Consider the following 22,477-nt stretch of genomic DNA (forward strand, 5'->3'; position numbering starts at 1 on the left):
TAAAACGGTATACTCCTGCCGATGGAACAAATTTGTGGCATGGTGCACAGCAAAGGCTGTGGATTCCCTTTCGGCCCCTCTTTTTCAGGTTCTTCTGTTTCTCCTATCTTTGGCTCAGCAGGGCTCTGCTCTGTACACTATCAAAGGCTATCTTTGTGCCATTTCCTACTCAGCCATCTCTTTTTAAGTCTCCGGTTGTTAACCGCTTTCTCAAAGGCATTACACACAGGTTTCCTCCCGTGCCTTTCAAAATGCCGCAATGGGACTTAAATCTTGTCTTGACTTTTCTGATGTGCGCTCCCTTTGAGCCTCTTCATAACTGTCCCTTACGTCTTCTTACTCTAAAGACGGCTTTCCTGGTAGCTATCACCTCTGCCAGAAGAGTGAGTGAGCTCCAGGCTCTTTCTTCTAAACCTCCTTTCCTTTCTGTTCATCCGAACAAGGTGGTTTTACTGACCCGTCCTTCTTTCTTGCCAAAGGTTGTCACGCCCTTCCACATCGGGCAGACCATCACTTTGCCCACCTTCTTTCCGCCTCCGCATCCTTCCAGGGAAGAGGAGAGGCTCCACCGTCTGGACCCAAAACGTGCGCTTGCTTTCTACCTGCAGCGTACACAACAGTTCCGGGTGGATGATCAGCTCTTTGTAGGCAACGCGGGCGCCAAAAAAAGTCGGGCTGTGCACAAACGGACCATTTCCCGGTGGGTCGTTCTGTGCATCAAAGCATGTTACTTCTTGGCCAAGAAGGAGCCTCCTGTGGGGCCTATGTGCCCATTCGACCAGGACAACTGCAGCAACCACTGCCTTGGGACGTGGCATTCCCTTGCAGGACATTTGTCAGGCAGCTACGTGGGCCTCGCTGCACACGATAACAAAGCACTACTGCCTTGACAGTAAAGTCCGGAGAGACGGCTTCTTTGGCCATTCTGTTCTCCGTGACTTCCTGGTGTCATTTTGTTCGTAGACCCACCACCGGGGTTGGCATTGCTGGGGTATCTATTCTAAGGTAAGGAATCTATCACTAACATGTCTCTTTCAGATGCACAAGTTACTACTTGTGTAACAATATATCTATAAGAGACATTAGTTAGTGATAGATTCCTTACCGCCCCCCCCCCATCCTCTCCGTTCTGCGAACTGATTACTAGGGTTAAGGTCATCCCCTTTCAGGCCCTAGTTTTCTGCACCAATGGTCAGAATCTTGCATGGCTCTGCGTTCCTGGCGCGGAAAGTTGTGTACAGAATCGACGTCAGCGCGCATGGGTGGCACCTAAGTAGTCACCGTGACGTCATCTCGGCACTAAAGACGCCAGCGACGGATGCGGAGCCGCAAGACGCCACCTACTGACGCGCAGGGGTAGTGCTAAGCAAAACTTTATGGATCCAGTCTGACGCTTGGGGATATTCTAAGGTAAGGAATCCATCACTAATTAATGTCTCTTACAGATATATCGTTACACAAGTATTAACTTGTACCTCTAGACCTGTCAGTGCAGCTTGGAAGTGCAGTTTTAAAACACAATTTCGAGCTGGCAAAATAAACCTTTTGTGAGGCTTAAACCTTCCTTTGTTATACTTATAAATCACCCCTAAGCTAGGCCTAAGAGCCCATAGGGTGGGGTGCATGGTATCTAAAAAGTATGGCATGTATATTTAATATTGTACATGTCTTGCCAGTGAACAATCTCCATAGTCGTTTTTAGGGCTTGCAAAGCGAAGCGAAGAACCTTTTTGTAGGGGTTTAAAAATGGACCTTAAAATTCCACACAGCTCGTGCGTGTTGATTTCCTAGGTCCATTTTGATTGGGCTTTGCGTGCGTGCTGTTTTGTAACAGAACACGCAATAGGTCATAGGCGGTCACATAGCTCCGCCTATGGCCTATTGGTATCTGTTACGCGCACCAAAGCCCATATGTCTTCAATTATTGCAGCCAGACACGGGTGCGATAATTGAAGACATAGGCCTCGCAGTGGCGCGTGCGCGCACCACTCGCGGGCGTTTTTTTTTTTACAGGACCTTTCCCCAGCGTTGGCCCCCCTCCCCCGTCCTATCCTTCAGTCCACGGGCAAAAAAACGGTGTTAGAGACAGAGTACGGCAGCAGCGAGGAGAGCGCAGGGCGGCGCACAGCAGATGGGGACCTCCGGCGCTCCAGCCCGGAGCCCAGGAGCCGAGGCGGCGGCCCCTTCCTTTTCTGCCTCCGAGAGCCACGCAGACAGGCTGTATGCATGTGCCTGGCCATGTCCTATCCTCAGGGTTACTTGTACCAGCCCTCGTTATATTAATGCTGTCCAGTTTGCGAAGGCACAACCTGTTCATGAGTCATTATTACCTCTATATATTACCCAGGCATTTTGCAACACATGGAAAGGGAGAAGAGAAACTGCAATAACACACGGCCGAGGGGAGGGGGCGGCGGTGATATCCGTTTCCACAGATCTGGACTGACATTTAAGCACATTCTTGTAAATAATAAATGGAAGGACTGATGAAACGAGCTGCAACTATCTCGGGCAGGGCTGCACTTTATTCCAGTAAGTTTCATCAGCAAACTGAGGCTTGGTAATCCGTGGCATTAGCAGGTTTCATGAAGTGACATAAAATCAGACAGGTTTTAAGTGCCTATGAACCCGGGATGATGAACGTGGCTTGTCTGTAAGCACATGTTTATTGGCTCCAATCAGTGACGCATGTGAGGGATTCCTTCCACCTTTGGTAAACATCTGATGACACGCGAAGGGGACACTTTGTGTTCTATGTGTGAGATTCATTCGAGGTTCCAGCTGAACATTTTTTGACTAATTTCATATCTGGTTTCTGTTTCTTTCTCCAAAGGTCTTGGTGTTAGTAGTGTGTAGGGTGGGTGGCATTTGTTTAGAGCTGGCCTTCTTCTGTGGTAGCTGCCCAGCCTGCTGTTTAGTACTATTGGCTGAATAAGCAAACCCTGTAGAAAATCACACCTCCTGACATGGTGCCACTTGACAGCCATGATTATACTGGTATAATGCATGTAACCGCCAACCAGTGACAATCCGTTTTTTTAAAGCTTTCATCAAGGAGGATGCCTATATCAAACGTGTGCTATCAGTGCACATTTGCACACTTCACCCCAGCACCTCGTGCTCAGACTCCCTTCTTCTGTTGAGTTATACAGGAAACCTTACATTCCTGCTTACAGCACCAGATTTTTAGGGCTCGCAAAGCCAAGCGCCCTTTTGTAGGGGTTTAAAAATGTACCTTGAAATTCCACACAGCTCGTGCGTATTGATTTCCTAGGTCCATTTTGATTGGGCTTTGCGTGCGTGCTGTTTTTTAACACGTCCACCACCACCACATCCACCACCACCACCACATCCACCACCACATCCACCACCACCACATCCACCACCACCACCACATGCACCACCACCACATGCACCACCACCACATCCACCACTACCACATGCACCACCACCACATCCACCACTACCATGTCCACCTCATCCACCACCACGCCCACCACCACGCCCACCACAACCACGTCCATCACCACCACGTCCATCACCACCACGTGAACCACCACCACGTCCACCACCACCACGTCCACGGCCACCACACCCACCACCACGTCCACCACCACCACACCCACCACCAGGTCCACCACCACATCCACCACCACCACCACGTCCACCACCATGTCCACCATCAACACCACCACATCCACCACCACGTCCACCACCACCACATCCACAACCACCACAACCACTATGTCCACAACCACTATGTCCACAACCACTATGTCCACAACCACTATGTCCACAACCACAATGTCCACAACCACTACGTCCACAACCGCTATGTCCACCACCACCACATCCACCACATTCACCACCACTACGTCCACCACCACCACACCCACGTCCACCACCACGTCCACCACCACCACGTCCACCACCACCACGTCCACCACCACCACGTCCACCACAACCACGTCCACCACAACCACGTCCACCACCACCACGTGCACCACCACTACCACCATCACCACGTCCACCACCATGTCCACCACATCCACCACCACGTCCACTACCACCATGTCCACCACATCCACCACCACCACCACATCCACCACCACATCAACCACCATCACCACCACATCCACCACCACCACATCCACCACCACCACGTCCACCACCACCACGTCCACCACCTCCACAACCACCCCCACCACAACCACCACCCCCACGTCCACCATGTCCACCACCACCATGTCCACCACCACCATGTCCACCACGTCCTCCACCACCACCCTGTCCTCCACCACCACGTCCACCACCACACCCCCCTACACCACCACCACATCCACCACCACCACGTCCACCCACTTCCACCACCACCACGTCCACCACCGCCACGTCCACGCCACCACACCCACCACCACGTCCACCACAACATCCACCACCACCACGTCCACTACCACCACCATGTCCACCATCAACACCACCACATCCACCACCACGTCCACCACCACCACGTCCACCACCACGTCCACCACCACCACGTCCACCACCACCACGTCCACCACCACCACGTCCACCACCACCACGTCCACCACCACATCCACCACCACGTCCACCACCACGTCCACCACCACCACATCCACAACCACCACATCCACAACCACCACATCCACAACCACCACATCCACAACCACCACATCCACAACCACCACATCCACAACCACCACATCCACAACCACCACATCCACAACCACCACATCCACAACCACTACATCCACAACCACTATGTCCACAACCACTACATCCACAACCACTATGTCCACAACCACAACCACTACATCCACAACCACTGTCCACAACCCCTACGCCCACAACCACTATGTCCACCACCACCACATCCACCACATTCACCACCACTACGTCCACCACCACACCCACGTCCACCACCACGTCCGCCACCACCATGTCCACCACCACCACGTCCACCACCACCACGTCCACCACCACCACGTGCACCACCACTACCACCACCATGTCCACCACATCCACCACCATGTCCACCACCACCATGTCCACCACATCCACCGCCACATCCACCACCACCACATCCACCACCACGTCCACCACCACCACCTCCACAACCACCACCTCCACAACCACCACCACCTCCACCACGTCCACCACCACCATGTCCACCACCATCCACCACCATGTCCACCACATCCACCACCACCACCACCACCACATCCACCACCACCACATCCACCACCACCACCACGTCCACCACCACCACCTCCACAACCACCACCTCCACAACCACCACCTCCACAACCACCACCTCCACAACCACCACCTCCACCACCACCACGTCCACCACCACCACGTCCACCACCACCACGTCCACCACCACCATGTCCACCACCACCACGTCCTCCACCACCACCATGTCGTCCACCACCACACCCACCTACACCTCCACCACATCCACCACCACCTCGTCCACCACCACCACTTCCATCACCACCACGTCCACCACCACAAGGCCACCTCACTCTATCTATCTATCGCCCACATTCTATATATCACCCTCACTCACTCTATCTATCGCCCTCACTCAATCTATCGCCCTCACTCTATCTGTTGCCCTCACTCTATCTATCGCCCTCACTCACTCTATCTATCGCCCTCACTCTATCTATCTATCGCCCTCACTCTATCTATCTATCGCCCTCACTCTATCTATCTATCGCCCTCACTCTATCTATCGCCCTCACTCTATCTATCGCCCTCACTCTATCTATCGCCCTCACTCTATCTATCGCCCTCACTCTATCTATCCCCCTCACTCTGTCGCCCTCACTCGATCTGTCACTATCTATCTATCTATCTATCTATCTATCTATCTATCTATCTATCGCACTCACTCTGTCTATCTATCGCATCACCACAGCATCACTCAGCACCACCACAGCATCACAATACGCTAAAACAGCATCACTGAATGCCACAGCATCACTCGTCGCCACCACAACATCACTCAGCGCCACCACAGCATCAATCTGTGCAACCATTCAACAACAACTGGTTCAAATATGTTCGCTCAATGTTTCAAGCTTTATTTCAAATGTCACAAAAAGATGTTACTATTTCACTTCTGTTCTTGGATTTTCATCACAATAAAGTACACTGAACATAATCTTCACAAAAGTTATTTACAAAAGTTTAAGCTATTGCCATTATAAATTACAATAGCTTTTATTTAAGTATTAATTGTTAAGAAAAATAAGACATTGTTATTTGTAATATCAATACATCTAAGTCACGTGAATACAACACATATTGCATTACAAATGCTATAGGTGTCACGTGCGAAAGTTAAAACTATTGGCATTGTAAATGACAAAGCTATTAATTTCCCTATTTTCAAAACCAACACATAAATAAAAAATGTGTCATTTACAATACCAACAGCTCACACTTTCCTAATGCGAGACCTATTGCATTGTAAATGCTTGTTTGGCTTGCTTTCCCATAGGTTAACACTGGTTTACACTGTTACCTTTAAAAGGTTATAAATACAGTTTGGGAATAGCTAGGAACATGGTTAAAGGGCTCATTTTAATAGTAATTTAAAATCAAACTTCTAGTCATGTCAGATTTTATATTACTGTTTTGGAAATTAAACTTTTAGAAAGTTGTCTTATTCTTGCTTGAAACCGGAAGGTTTTCCTGACTGTCTAGCTGTCACCTGACCACTGATAGCTCCCTTACAGTGAGATGTGTATTGCTTCCAGGCAGTGGACAAAGCACTCCGGATGTTGATAGGAGGGCTCCATCCTTGATATTAGAGCCTGCTGGCACTGCAGAGCCTATTCCTGAGCTTCAAAGGATACCTACCTTGTCAGATGGTTACACCTGGGCCTGTCTCCCTTTTGACTTGCTAGTCAGACTGGCTCCAAACCCAACTGGATGGGAGGAAGTGAGCAGAACTGGTTTAAGAGGCGGATAAAGGCTTGCCCTTAAAGGTGGACCCCTCTCATCAGAACCCTCATAGGCTTGTGAAGAAACAGGACTGCCCCGGAAGAAAGGTGGACCTACTTACCTTGAACCCAGGACCCAGAAGTTACTCTGAGGGTGAACTGGCTGATCTGTCACTTCTCGGTGCAGGAACACAACGAGCTTCCAGAGGCCTCTTTCCCTGCAACTGCCCAGCTGACCAGTTCCAACTGGACCTCTCTGCTAGCCTCTATTGGAGTGAATCCGAACCCCCAAGTGGTGCCACTCAGTTCCTGGACCCTGAGCTGGTGTTCGAGTGCTCTGACCCTGTCCCCAAAGTGCAGTAAATGGGACTTGGAGACTTTTTACCTTCTTTCTGCTTTGAGATTTAATGGGCACTGGATTTGCCGTCGAAGCCACACTTATAGACGTTGAATCGCTGGTTGGCCTCAATTGGCTGGTGTGCCCTACTGAAGGAGAGCTAACTTCCCGAAAAGTTTCTAAGTGCGAACATAGCGGTCTTCACCAGGTTCAGTGTTCAGCAGCATCCAATCACAGTGAATGCCCCCCTGGGCATGTATGTATGTATGTATACTTGTAAAGCGCACTATCACCTTTCAGGCATCCTGGCGCTGTATACCGCTGTGGAACCCTTCCTGGCTTTCCCTGTGAGATGCCCCCTAACTGGGCACCCCCAAGGTGAAGTCAGGCATCCTAGCGCTTTCGAGGCCATTGTGGAGATTAAGCAAGCTATTGCCCAGAGTTGCAGAGTGGGACCCATGATTAGAGTAGGCACCGAGGCGAGAATTATCGAGTCCATGAACATTGAGCTCAAGACCCTGCCGCGTCAGGAATTGAACCCTGGTCCCAGGCCAGTACTCTGCCTCAGGGTCTGCCGCTCTAATCGGTGAGCCACACTTCTCCACATGGACTTGGCCTGCTTTAGCTTTCCCGTCTTCAACAACGACCATACTGGAATTCAACTCTTCAGCAACTTGTCCTCCATTGAGCCCTGTTTCGGATATAGCTTGCAACTTGCCCTGCCGATGACTCGTCGACAACCACTTTTTCTCTATTAAAGTTTCTAAGTCAGAAGGTAAACTTTCCACCGGACGAACCTAGTTCCCTGTATTCAATTTACGCTCTACTGTGGTTGACCTTGACCTTATCCTTCAACTTTGACCCGGTCTAGCGGTTAGCGCTTTGTGCTTTTTTGGGTGATTTTTAATTTGAACTTTAAAAATTCATATCTTCGGTTTTCCATATTGGATGTTTATCATTTTGATATCATTGTATTTATTGAAATATTCTCTCTTTTTCTAAATTGGTTGGTGGGAGATTTTTCTTGTGCCGTATTTTGTCTTTATTACTGTTTGAGTGTTGTTCTTAGGTCCTTTTTAATTATTTTATTTTTTATTTTTCCAAGTTGCACAGATTTACAGATCATAACACATTTGCTATCTTACTTTCTCCGCAATTAATAAGCAAACAGTATCTTTTGTTTGTAATTACATTTCATTACAATTAATTACAACAACTTTAATTAATTATGGCGCCGCCTCCTGGTTAAAAACGAACATAAAGTTATAAGAGAAAGAATAAATACCCCAAATAATGAAATAAATACCACTAAAGGCATGGGATCAGCCTAGCCAGGAGAGTAGTTAGTCTCCAACTGCCGCTTCCATCTACAAATAGGATCCCATATTCTTAGACCTAGCATCCTTCCTTTCTTGCCTTTTCGCGCGTATATGGGCTTTTCCAAATTGTATGCCGCTAAGAGATTAGCCAACCATACTTGCATTGCTGGGGGGGGTTTTATCCAGCCAAGCCCTCACTAAACTTAGTCTGTATACTGCCATAGTGATAAACAGGAATTCTCTCTGTGGCTCATTTATGTCTGGCCCTATCCCTGATAAGATTCTTGTAGGGTTAAGCATAACTTGAATATCTAGGGATTGATCTAAGAACTTCTCTATATCTCTAATTAGAGTGTGCAATTGAGGGCATGTAGCAAAGATATGAATCATATCTGCCTCTGCTGAATTACATCGTGGACATAATGTGCCCGTAGTACCTCCCCATTTTGCAATTCTTGCTGGTGTAAAATACAGTGAGTACAAGGTTTTATAGTGCTGTGATTGTAAGGGGGCAGAGCAAAGGATTGTACGCCCCAAATCCAGGGAGTCCTCAAACCAACTTTCTTCTCCGTTCAATTTCTCTGCCCATTTCTTACTGTATTTCTCTCTGTCATCAGCTTTCCCTTCCAGTAGACATGCATAAAAATTGCGAATGGTACATTCCCTCCCCAACCTAATTTTCTCCAATATATCTATTTTAGCGAAGCCCACCAATCCTCCTCGTTTAGTATTTAAAAAAACTTCTTACTTGCAAGTATTTAACACCTTGGCTGCTAAGGGGTTTTCCTGCTGTGTGCTACAATCTCAGATTCTCCATTGTTCATGACAAGGTCAACTCGTCATAAGCACAGGGCAGGTAAAACCCATGACGAGTTGACCTTGTCATTAGCATGGAAGTGGTTAAAGAAGTCCCTCCTGCCTATTCCATATTTAGTTACCAAATCTGAGAACTGCAGAAATCCCTCGGTATTCATTACGTCACCAACCTGGATGATCCCCTTCTCTACCCATCCTGCCATCACGATATCTGCGAAGATTGGTATCGGAAAGGACTTGTTTTTATACAGCCTGATATACCGATTAAACCTCCCGAGACGGGACCTTTTTAAAAAACCATTCCAGACTTAGATGGCAGCCCCTACTGTCTTAAATTTAGTTATTTTATAATATCCAAAGTCAATACAGTTTAAGAAACAGTTTTCCGCCCCTGCCCCTAGTACTGCAGCATATATTTTAGTGGAGTATTTAGTGATTCTTTGATTGAAGCCGTCGGCGCCCATCAGTCCCTGCATATATTGTATGGCAGCTGCCCAGTAATATAATTTAAAATCTGTTGCACCCCACCCCCCTTGTCTCTTGGCAGGGATATAAACCTATATGCTCTACGCGTCTTTCCTTGTGCCCAGATGAATCTGTTGAGAACTATCTCTATTGCATTAAACCATTTATTTAAAAAAAATAACGGAATTGCCCTAAAAAAATATAAAAACTTTGGTAAAATTAACATCTTAATGACGTTAGTGCAGCCGACTAGAGATAGGTGCAAGTTATTCATTTTCTCTAGGTCTAGCTTTACCCTATCTATTAATGGGGCGATATGGCTCTGTACCACTATATCTAAGTCTGCTGAAATTGCCACTCCCAGGTATATTGCCGAGGTTACCACCCTTTGGTCATTACAGTCTACAAGCCTATTGCCTACTATCTGTGTCTTACTTCTATTTAAGCTATAACCTGACACCTGCCCAAATAACTGCGCCTCATGGTCTATTTAACCAATAGCTACTGATGGATTAGGTGTCAGAATGGCATTGTCATCCGCGTAGGCCAATGATTTAACTTCGCAGCCGTTTTCTCTCATTGGGAGAATCCCTGGGTTACCTTTCAATCTCCGTAGAAAAGGGACCAAATATATAGCAAACAGCAGGGGGGATGATGGACAACCTTGCCTAGTCCCTCTACATATCTTAACTGCTGCCGAGTGTCCCCTATTGACCCTGATTCTTGCTGTTGGCTCTTTGTAGAGAGTCTGGATAGCTTTTATATACCCCTCACCTATACCACTCCATTTCAATGCTTGCCACAGGTAATACCAGGAGACCCTATCGAACGCCTTCTCAGCGTCTAGAAAAAGCGCTGCCATACGGTCTCCCAGGGTACCTGCCGCATCAAACATTGTGATCAACTGCCTAACATGTTGTGTAGTGCCCTTGCCAGGGATAAACCCATGTTGTATGGGGCTTACCACCCCCTCAATAATCCCAGTGATCCGCATAGCTAATATTTTAGAATATGTTTTAGCGTTGGTGTTCATTAATGTGATCGGTCTATAGGAGCCTGGTATGGTTGCAGGTTTCCCTTTCTTTAAAATCACAATAATGTCAGCTTCTCCCCATGTCTCAGGTGTTGACTCTCCTTTTTGTGCCTGCCACATAACATTTAACATTTCTTCAGCAATGTCTCCTTGGAAGACCTTATAAAACTCGACAGGTAGCTGATCCGGGCCCGCCGCTTTACCCGAGGGGAGGCTAGCCAACATAAATTCCTCGAGGCGGAAGGGAGAGTCCAGCTCCTCCCTTTGTTCCGCTGTAATGAATGGCTTAGGAATATCCCTTAGATACCTGTCTATCTCTGCTAAACCTGCTGTGTTGCTGCTGGCATATAGGTCCTTATAAAACTGCCTAAAAACCTCCCTCACTGAATCCGCTTCTGTGACCGTATTGCCCTGCCCATCCACTATTTCCTTGATGTCTGCTGCCGCTAACCTCTGTCTAGTTCTTACGGCTAGAATGTGGCCGACTCTTTCACTTAACTCATATGCGGCCTCTTTTTTAATCAAGTAATTCTCTGCTGCCTTTTTGACGATGTTTTCCGAAGCTTCTGCCCTGACAGCTGTTATTCTCAATAAATGCTGATCTAGGGGTAAATGCTGTTGTATAGCTAGTGTTAGTTCATTCTCTTCCTTGAGTAGGTTTCTAGAGAGTTCCTCTATTCTTTCTTTTTCTCTTTTTTGACTGGAAAGTACAAAACTCAGTGTCTCGCCCCTAACTCCTGCTTTAAAGACATCCCATACAACCCCCGGGGGTGCTGTTCCTCTGTTGATCTCCCAGTAGCTCTTAATCCATCCGCCCATATGAATTTTATACATCTCGTCCTTCAATAGTGCTCTTTCAAAAGTCCATTGGGTTACCCTTTTTTGTGCCTGTCCTAGTCTGACTGTCAGGATTAGAGGATTATGATCAGAAATGATTCGTGGTTTCCTTTCAATATGTACATCAGTCATCAGGGAATTAGAAATCAAATAATAATCCAGCCTGACCATAACTTTATGGGGAAATGAATAGAAAGTACTACCATCTATATTAGGGTGTGTCTTAATCCATAGGTCATCCAAGGAGTTATGGACCGCCATATTTGAAAGTGCTCTATGTACCCTCTTCTTCCTCCCCATATAATACCCCTGTGGATGAAGAAAGATACTACTGGGATCGTGAATATTAAAGTCACCACAACATACTATAGGCTCTGGCCACTGAGCTAGCTCTGTATCTAAATGTTGAAAAACTTCCGGGTCATCCTCTGTTGACCCATATATTGTGACGAGAGTTAGTTTATCTCCCTTGAATCTTAACTCTAATAGAGCCCATCTACCCCATATGTCCTCCTTCTTTCTTATCACCAGCACATCATTCCTTCTCCCTAATACAGCGACTCCCCTAGTCCTTAATGACTGTTTAGAGTTTGCCAATACAGTAAACCCCAGATGGTCCAGTAGATTTCCTCTTGTTGCCTCAAGGTGTGTTTCCTGCAGGCAGACTAAATCCAATCGCAGAGTTCTTAGTAATGCTGTAACCCTAAGCCTTTTATTCGCATCATTAAGCCCACAAACATTGATTGTGGCTATCCTGCAATTCATTAAAATACATCAAACATTTTGCCCATCATAGAAAACCAGTCATGAGGCATTTCTTGGTGCTTATTCTGGCAGATAATTACATTTGATCCAAATACATAAGCTGTGCCATACTGCTTTCGTTGTTGTTTTAGCTTTAACCTGCTATCTCTTGTTCTGTGCTGCTCCTTGCCACTTAAATCCTCTCTTGCTTGAACATTTCTCCCCCCCCTTACTCCTTACCCTCCCCACACCCCCATTATCCCTCCTCCCCACACTGCCCAACCCCCCTCCCCCCTCTACTGGCAAATAGGTCAGATTGACCTATGTGTGACTGCTTTCGGTTGTTGAGGCCGCACCGCCCTCCCTCCCACATCCTATTGCATTGTGCTCCCCCACGCTCCACCTCTCTTTATTTATTCTTTATTCCATATGCCCCTGATGCTTCAACTCAGCCCGTAAACTCACCTCGCTATACAAGTGCCCTTACAAAAAAACCCTATTGTGCACTAACCTTCTGACAATTTCCTAAAGTTTAACTCGTGATGAGTTTTTTAGCCCCCCTTCTGAGACTTGAGCTCCTCCAGGAATTGCTGCGCTTTAATCTCGGATAGAAACATCCTCACGTTCCCCCTAATTACTACCTTCAACCTGGCTGGAAATAGGAGGTATGCCTCTGAACCAATAGACTGGAAAGGCTTTATTAATTGCCTAAGCCTCCATCTCCTTTCCACCGTTATGTGGCAGAAGTCGGGCCTGGCAAAAAAGGTAATGCCCTTAAATGTTCGTTTACTATCAGGTCTTGCCTTGTCCATTATTTCCTGTCTAAGAAGGTAGTTTCCAACATTTATAAGTATTGCCCTTGGGAGGCATGTTCCTCTCTCTTTCTTTTGCTTAAAGGGGAACCTATGTGCGCGTTGAACTTCCTTCTCCCACTGCCACTCGGATTCAGGAAAAGCACCTTTTAATAGTTTTACGACAAAGCTCATAGTGTCCTGCCCCTCAATTCCTTCTTCCACGCCCAAAAGACGAATGTTATTGCGCCTCTGGCAATTTTCAAAGTCCTCAAGTTTCCATTGTAAATCCTCCGTTATTTTTTCTTGTGTGTCTTTGAAATTTTGCCAGGTACTCATATCTTCCTCCAGTTTCCCCGTCCTCTCTTCTACCTCAGTAACTCTAGCAGCCATTTAATCGTATAGTTTATTAACCTTTTTCATGGTATTATGGATTTTTTTTGTAGTTTGTCTTGCCCTGCGGCTTTCAGTTCTTGCCTCCCCCTGCATCTGTTTTAATGTGTCGAATAACATGTCAAAAGGGGCCTGGAGTGGGACATTCTCAGGGAGAGCTCTCCCGGTAGCGTCCAAGGGATTATTGCCTTCTTGATGTGGCTGCGAGGTAGCGGAGTAATCCCATGCCAGTTTGCAACCAAGATCCCTGAGGGGTGCCGAGCCTGAGCCAGAACCGTGCCTCTTTAGATGAGGCCATCTTTTCTTCTGAGTGCTTTGTTTATCAGGGGAACTAGAACATGAGAGTGATCCCTCCTCTGAGCTAAGATCACTGGTTCTGGTAGTGTCTGTATCCTCAAAGGGTGAAAAGAAGCATTCTCCCTCACCATAGCCTTTACTGTCTTTTTTTTCCAAGTGCTGCGTTACTTCCCCATGTACCACTAGCCTGCAGAGGCGAATTAAGCTCGGCCTCGACCTGCAAAAGGGCCTCCATCATGCCCGCATTTCCTGTGCTGTTGCTTGTCATCTCAGTGTCTGAAACCTTGGCGTTTACCCCCCCCAGTGATGGTGTCTCTCTCACCGTGCTCGGGACCTTCCAGATCGACCTCCTTACTCGAGGGCGCGCTGTTTCCCAAGCCGTGCTCTGAGCCGGGGCGTTGCCTAGCAACCAACACTTCAGCGTCCTGGACGTCCACGTGGACGTTTCCTCCTTGATTCTGTTCTGCCTCGAGTGGTGCGGGACGCCTCGGAGTAAAAACCTCGACCAAGGTAGGCTGCCTTAGCCCCATATCTTTGATTACCTTTACGCTCACTTTCCCCTGTTTTTGTGTTCCGACGGTGCCGCTATGATCCTTTGTAGGGCTCGGTTGTTCCGCCCGCACTTTCTCTTTACCACGGCCCTCCTGTTTCTTTTCTTTAACCACAGGGGTTATGGTCTTTTTAATTGCACCTAGAGTCCGCTGCGGGGGACCGGCAGTATCTCCAGCCGCCTTGTTTCCTCCGCCGTTACCCGCACCGCTTCTCGCCGTGCTCGGGTCCACTTGCATTTTTGCCTTCTCTTGCCTCGTAGATCGCGGAGGCAAGGGAGGTAGAGGGGGCATCTTTATCAAGCTGGTACTGAAAGTTGTTGCTAAGTGCAGAACCTTTTTCTTAAGCCGGCACAGTCCTTGGGTGATTGGTTCCTTATTGTCCAGTAATTTCCAATCCGAGAATTTAGTGTACACCCAGAGTATTATGGTCATGGGGGCCATGGGAGCAGCACGACTTCCTTCTTAATACTCCATCAGCATATCTGTGTGAAGGAGAGCGGCTCGATGCGACCTTTCAGCACAACCTCACGGCAGCCATCTTGCCCCCAGGATCGCCCGTTGTTCTTAGGTCCTATACATTTGTATTTGCGACTTAAGAATAAGCCTATACTAATTTGAGAAAGGCAGACGTAAATCAGAACAACCTCCAATATTTTTGATGTATTGAAATTAATGTATTCCTTGCAATGTAACATTTTATTAGTATACTCTTGTCAGTTACATAATATGCTTTTCGTGATACAGCGCTCACAAATAAGTGACTAGTGAGCAAATAAAAGTAAAAATATGCAACTCTTAAAAAACATAACATTAAACTCCCACTTATGAATTTATATAATAAAAAGGAGTTAATTAGTTATAAGGTCAACTGCGTTTTGATCTCAAAACTGTTGAGATCATCAGGACGGTGATGTGAGCACTTAATATCATTGTGCTACCATACATTTAGTATATGTCACTTCTCGGTGCAGTGTCATGGCAGCTTTTTGAACCATTTTTCACCTAATACTACTTAATACCCCAGGTTCCCGAATTGTGGGGTCCCCTTGTTCTGAAAACATATATGCATAAATACTTTACACATCACCTATAAGTTAAACCTGACTGCTTTGTGTCAAGCTACCAGAGGGTGGAGCATTGGTTTATTTAGTGACTCACCCTGCCAAAGATTGTGATTATTATTTGAGGTGGGTTCTCCTCAGCCCAACTAATACTCCAATTCGTTACACCAGCTATCCACTGGTGCACAATAGAATAATATTTAAATATGTTTCTACTGTTAAGTTAATTATTTTTGCCTAATTTACCTCTACTCCCCCATGGTTCCGAAATGTTTCCATAACCTATGTCAGTCTTGAATCAGAGGCAGCTGGATTAATCAAGTTTATTACCAGTTCATCTGCTTAGAGCGATAATCTAGCCTCCTGTCCTAACCAGCTCCCTCCCTCTTTCATAACACTGGGGATATTTCAAATTGCATTTAATTTCAGTTCTCGATTCTTTTAAAATAATACAATTTTCTATCCAATTTAAGAAAAGGGCAATTATTCAACTTAATTTGTAAGTTAAGTAAACATCAGACATTTGAAATTGTGCACAGATGTGTTGTATCACGAAGTACAAAGACCATAGCCGTGAATGTAAATGGAAAAGTATTTACAAAGTTCCTGGCAGGTTTTTACATTACTATTTATTTTGGGTTTAAATTAGCAAGGGCCACTGTATTTGTAGAGTAAAACTACTTGGGTACCCACAAGTCAATGTAATGCAAGCAGTGAGTTTATTTTGTTCTAAAGCTTCAGAACAACTTGTTATAAAAATAATTATTGGATACCCCTGGTCTCACATGTATCTGTCAATTTGTATTTTAGCCCTGTATGATGAGATCTGCAAGTTCCGCAAAGCCTGTGGGGAAGCCCACATGAAGACAATCCTTGGAACAGGAGAACTGGGCTCCCTCACCAACATTTACAAAGCTAGTCTCGTGGCTATGATGGCAGGTAATGCTCTTTATGTAACTTGTGTTTTTTGCATTAGTTGCAGTACATTTTCAAATTCTCATTGTTTTACCCGTACACATTACGTATTTGTATACACAGTTGTAATATGATTGCACGATCAGTTTAACAGTCCAATTATTATGAATGCTATATTTTTTTACTCTTCATCTCCACCCGTGGACTAAGCAACCATCTCAGTTCTCAAGCCCAAATGTGCATCCATTTGGGCAGATAAAGAAAATGCCTAGTCTAGTAGCACCCCTGTAAGAGACCTCACGCCTCTGACCATAGGTTTGGCCAGACATGCGCAGCACGTTTCCCTTATATGCCCTAAAATCCATAGACTATCCCTTTTAAATAGTTGCCCCTTTCTCCTACTCGCACGAGCTCTGTCCCTTTCAGCCGCACTGCAGACAACTTCTCATCCTGCTCGTATACGTCTCTCCACCATCAGAAACACGGTTGGCAGCAGAAACACGGCAGTCCCGCTCCTGTCCAATGCCACCGCCCTCCCACCACACTAGCTGGTTCTCAGCATGACCTCTTCAGTGAAACTGATCGCCACCCATTCCATTGGATGCTGTCTTGAGTGTCTTTACATTTCCCCCCAAACAGTACATATTCGTGCACTAGCCTCTTCATTGTTAGCTGTTGTTCTACTTCTTTAACCAGTCCATCTCTAACTTTATCAGGATTGCTTCAAATTTGCTTTTGTCCTTCTCACTAGAAAAACAATCGCACACCAAGACCTCATCTCCAGGCAGCTACTTCTCAGTCTGTCCTCCCTTTTTTCTGCAAAACTCTTAAGAGTCGCCGACTATCTGTCCTCTTTCAATCTACTTAGTAAATATGTATATATATGCAAGTTTCATTATGTTGAAATCAAAGTGCTTTCTCTATAGAGATTGTTTCCATATAACGTCTACCGCGCTTCATCTACAATTGAACTACTAACCAGCTCTTACGAATCCTCGCCATTTATTTAAATGGTGTTAGGAGGGAACGTAATCCCCTCTTTAAACAATATCTAATGCAATACGTTAACAAAGCAGGAACACATACATATATGCTACTGAGTTTTTCCATACTGAGCATTCAGGTTTGCCCTACCTAATAGTACTCCTGGTTGCTCTACCATTACATTGTATCCACTACGTTAGTGTACTACATTGTTAGTCAATATTTTGCAGGCATCACAGGAAAATATAATTAGAATTTACATCTGAAGTCACTACATCACAGAAATCATTTTATCACAAATAAGCATATATAAATTAAAGTAAAAAAATAAGCATTTCCTTGTAACTGTAGATATTGGTTCTTCTGATTATTTATTGAAAAGGCAATTTTTGATTTGGCGATAACTTTTGGATACATATGGCGTAGATCCACACAGCGTTCTAAAAATGGGTAAATGTGGCCAAGGTTCCACATGTCAAGGTTCATGCAAATCTGTCAAGGAGTTGAAGGGTTTAGCAATATAGTGTAGGGCAAAAAAAGTGTTAACAATGTTAACCCCCGTAGGAAAGTTTGCCCTCCACTAAAGAAAAAAACGCTGAAAGAAATTACATCATACTTGGTGTTAAACTACTCAGAGGGTTGTTAGGTTTGGTGTAAATCCATGTAGTCGCTTTTAATAAATTGGTGTTACAAAAACCTGTCAGGCGGCCTTCAAAGGTTTAAATTAAAGAGCTAACTTGACAGTTGAAAAAGTGTTTTATGAAGGATGGCTACAACTGCCGAGTCCTCACCTTAGAATATCCCTCAGGCGTCAGCCTGGATCTGGAGAATTTAGTAGCAGTGCTCCAGCTCTGCTAGGTGACATTGTGTGACTCATCGCCTATTTCCTACTGCCCTGGAAGTGGCGAGGCGGATCCTTATATAAGCACCACCCGTGAGTGCAGATGCCCGTTGCTTTCTGTCAGTGCTTTCTGACACATATCCAGAGCTCTGCTCCTATCTTGTCGATAGCCCGATGATTTCTAAATACACTTTTGAGCAGGGCTCTAGGAAACGGTGTCCCCACCATAAACAACCAGATGCAAGCCATGCAGCGAACGCAAAAAACTGATGCCGGTTAGAGACCTGCACAAGATGTGCCTTTGATGTCTGGGTTCTGAACACAACTCAGTCATGTGATGAATGTGCCCTAATGCACCCTAAGGTGATTTGAGACATGGAGGCTAAGTTGTATGCTGTCGAACCAAAGGGGATTCCTATTGGGTTATTCTCAGGTGACATATATCCCCTTGAGACCTGTCACGAGGCCTGTACCGACTCTGGTAAAAACTTACACTCCTGCCCCTAAACCCAACCCCGTCCAGCTGCCCGACACCAGTTGATGTTCCCATGCCGACATCCATTTTGGGCCCCTGAACCGTCAGTAGCTCGAGCTCGACCGATGTTGCGCTATAAAAGTATAGAAGTTCAACCAATTGTCATCTAGCCTGTTGTCCTGCAGCATGACTCTAAACACAGTGCCTGGACTGCATCACAACTATCAGAAGAAACTCCATTTTCCTTTTGGCTCTGACTGATGATTTTGATGATGATGGTGAGGAAGATGTAGTGCTCCCCCACATTACAGTGATGATATCTTTCACCTTGATTTATAAAACACCAATGGGTTTGATACCGTACCAGTGACAGAGCTTTGCTCGCTACATGGTGTACAGACAGTGCCTCATTTGCAGTGGTGGTTAGAATAGTAGCTGAAGTAGGAGAATTACAGAGAAATGAAGAGAATAAAACAAATGTTTTAACAGACATTTTGCAACCTGGGTCAGCAGCATATTGTCACGGTCACCAGATTATCCTCAGGAACGGGTTGAAGCTCTAAGAGGTCCACCTCTCGACAGGCCCAAGTCCGGATAGAATAAATCATCTCGGACTAGTGGGATGGTCAAGCGAGGGAAGGAAAGGGTAGGAACAGCAGGGAGGGAGACCTATGAACAAACAAAAGAGAGAAAACCGCATTACTGTAAGATCAAGATTCTAGCTATACTCCAAGATTCTAGCTATACTCCTACATCTCTTAAGTTCCTACACAATGGACATTCATTACACCTGTAAATAAAATAATGCTGGCCGTAAATCAGGTGAGATATGAGGGTAATCACAAGGTACCAGCAATTTCCTAACATAAAGAAATAACAGGTTCAGTTATCCACTTGTAACACAGTTGACCTATAACCACACCCACCCTATTGATGTAGAGAGTCTTATTGTAATGCTCATACCTTCATAGGAATTGTGCTTGTCCCCCACCAAACTATGATAGTTCAGCCCTGGACACTCCCAACTGATTCTCCCCAGTAAATGAAAGGATAATACAGAATCCAAGATTAACTGTTTGCAAGAATCAGTATCAAGTTCCTAGGATGCTATAACTGAAGTTCCATAAGGTAATTCAGTAGTTCTCTTCCGAAACCCAGAATAAAGGGAAACACAATATCCAAAGTAAGGATGCTATTTGCGCCCCACAGTGTTAAGGCAGAATTAGCAGAATACGGGCCTCAGAAAAATGGTAACAACACTTCCTCCCGCATGAGATCTTTAGAGAACTGCGTCTCGGCAACGGGAGGACCAAAGAAACGTGTTCCGAGAGTATCCGGAGCACAAGGCCTCTAGAGTAAACAAGAGAAATGAAGCTGGTGCGAATCTGCACCCTTACCCGACCATAATAGTGACAGGTACATTGCTACTGGGTTGGGAGAGTCACTTGAGGGAGGTGGAGCTCTGAGGCCTCTGGTTTCCAGTGGACGTCTGGATAAAAATCAACCTTTTGGAGCTGCAAACTATTTGAAAGGCTCAGAAGGCTTTCCAGTCACCCATCAGGAGGAGGCTATTGCAGATTCCCATAAACATCTGGTACTGCAACAAACAGGGCTGTTAAGGGTGCCGGGTCAAATCAAGAGGATTTATGTCTCTAGAGTTGACTGGAGCTCTAGGAAATCTTCCTAGTTATCCACCACGTAAAGGGGCCCCTGAATGCCAGAGCAGACAAACTGAGCAGATGTCATCTGGCAGACCATGAGTGACGCCTGCATCCTGAGGTGTGCAGGGCTTCGTTGACCCGTGGGTAGAGCCCTTGATCAATCTTTTTACCACCGCCAAGAGCACACTGTGTCAATTGATTTGTGCACTGAAGATTTTGCAAAAACACTTGTTTGGAGATGCATTCCAACTGTAATGGAACAAGAGATTCCTGTACACCTTCCGGCTCTGTCTCTCCTGTCTGAGTTCCGAGAAAATCGAGTTCAACCAGGTCCTATTCATTCTAGAGGCCCCACATTGGGCCAGGAGAGTCTGGTACCTGGAATGCCTGAGCATGAGAATCTGTCCTCCAATCTGTCTACAACTTCGGTAGGCCTCTCGTCGAAGCAGTAGGACAGGGTCCTCCCCCCGATTCCCTGCAACTTACATTCATGGAAACTGACCAGTGGCAACTAGCTGCTTTCGATCTGCCACCTGAAGTGGTGGATGTTACCCTCGCCATCATGTATGTGCCTCTTCACTAAATCAATCTTCCCTGAGTGGTGGGACAAGTTTGTAACCTTGTGTGGTGCCGGTACTCTGATTCCTTACAGGCAGAGCTGTCAGATGTCCTTCTGTTTGTTTTGCATTTAAACTTGTATGGCCTTTAGGTGGGCACTTTGAGTGTTTGTCAGGCATTGCTGCCTCTGTTTGACATGCCAACCGTCCTGGTTTAAATCACCTTTTGTTCAGTGGCGGACCCCTCTGCTAAGGCGGAGGAGCGCCACCCCACTGCTTTTTAGCAGTGAAATAAAGGGAAAATAAAATGATAATAACTTGTTATCATTTAATTTTGTGCTGCTTTCTGTAGCTTTACGTTATGAGGCGGGCGGTGCTGCTCTGCTCAGAGAGCAGGGCAGGGGCGGAGTGGTAGTACCCTCCTAAGTGCGCAATGACTGTTTGGCCAGCCCTCTTCAGCTGTCCAAACAGTCATTCGCACTTCACATGTTCTCCATGCAGGCTGCATTAGGGAGCCTGCATGGAGAACATGCACAGGCTCCCAGTCAGCGTCTGAGCTCCGAACCCCGATGCTAAGACCAATCACAGCGCTGGTAAGAATGCGTTGTGATTGGCTGACTGGAAGCCTGGGTGTGCTTCCTGTTCAGGCCAAGCGAGGAACTACAGATGAGCGATGCGGCGAGGAAGCGGCGAGAAGGTTTATTTTTTCATTTTATTTTATTTGTTAATGCCCTCTCCCCCCACGTCCTCCCCACCCCCCTCCGCCCCAGCCCCCCTACCTCTGAGCCATGCCGGCCGTCTCTGCTTTTGTTGTTCAGTTTATTAAAGGTTTGATTCAGATGTTTCATCTCACCTGATTTGTGATGCAACAGTGGGACCTTAATGTGGTCTTGGCATTCCTGATGTGTACACGTTTCGAGCCAATGCCTAGTTTCTATCTGCAGCTCCTTACCTTGAAGACTGTCTTACTCGTTGAAATTACTTCAGCTTTTCACAGGAGGGAACTTCAGGCAGTTTCTATGCAACACCCCTACCTTTCCAGGCAAATTGGTGCTGAGAACTTGGACAGTTTCCAAACTGAAATTTGTGGCTTCTTTTCATATCAGAAGTTGGCAACCCTGCTGGCATTCTTTGCTCCCCCTCTAACTTGAAAGAAGAGGAGAGGCTCCATCGGTTGGACCCCAAAAGGACTTTACATTTTAATTTTATTCAACCAAGGCTTATAGTTTAGACAGTTAACTTTTTATGATGTTTTCTGGATTACAGGAACGGAAGACTGTGCAGATGAGTGCCCTGTTGAGGTGGACAGTCTCTGCATTAAGATCTGCTACGTGCTGGCCAAGAAGTAACCACCAAATGGTTCTGTGAGCCAAATCCGTCAGGGCTAAGGCCACTATCAATACACTGGCACCAGGGGTCCTTG

At 46.2% G+C, this 22,477-nt stretch overlaps 1 protein-coding gene across 1 annotated transcript in view; it reads left to right on the forward strand.

Moving 5' to 3' along the window:
- Positions 1 to 22,477, forward strand: part of DERA (deoxyribose-phosphate aldolase) — a 269,417-nt gene that overhangs the window by 88,113 nt on the left and 158,827 nt on the right. The window contains exon 6 of the mRNA XM_078674029.1: positions 16,432 to 16,560. Coding sequence (XP_078530155.1) covers positions 16,432 to 16,560 — 129 coding nt within the window. The remainder of the gene's footprint in view (positions 1 to 16,431; positions 16,561 to 22,477) is intronic.

The sequence above is a fragment of the Lissotriton helveticus genome, chromosome 1_1 (genome assembly GCF_964261635.1).
Source record: "Lissotriton helveticus chromosome 1_1, aLisHel1.1, whole genome shotgun sequence".
NCBI classification, from domain to species: Eukaryota; Metazoa; Chordata; class Amphibia; order Caudata; family Salamandridae; genus Lissotriton; species Lissotriton helveticus.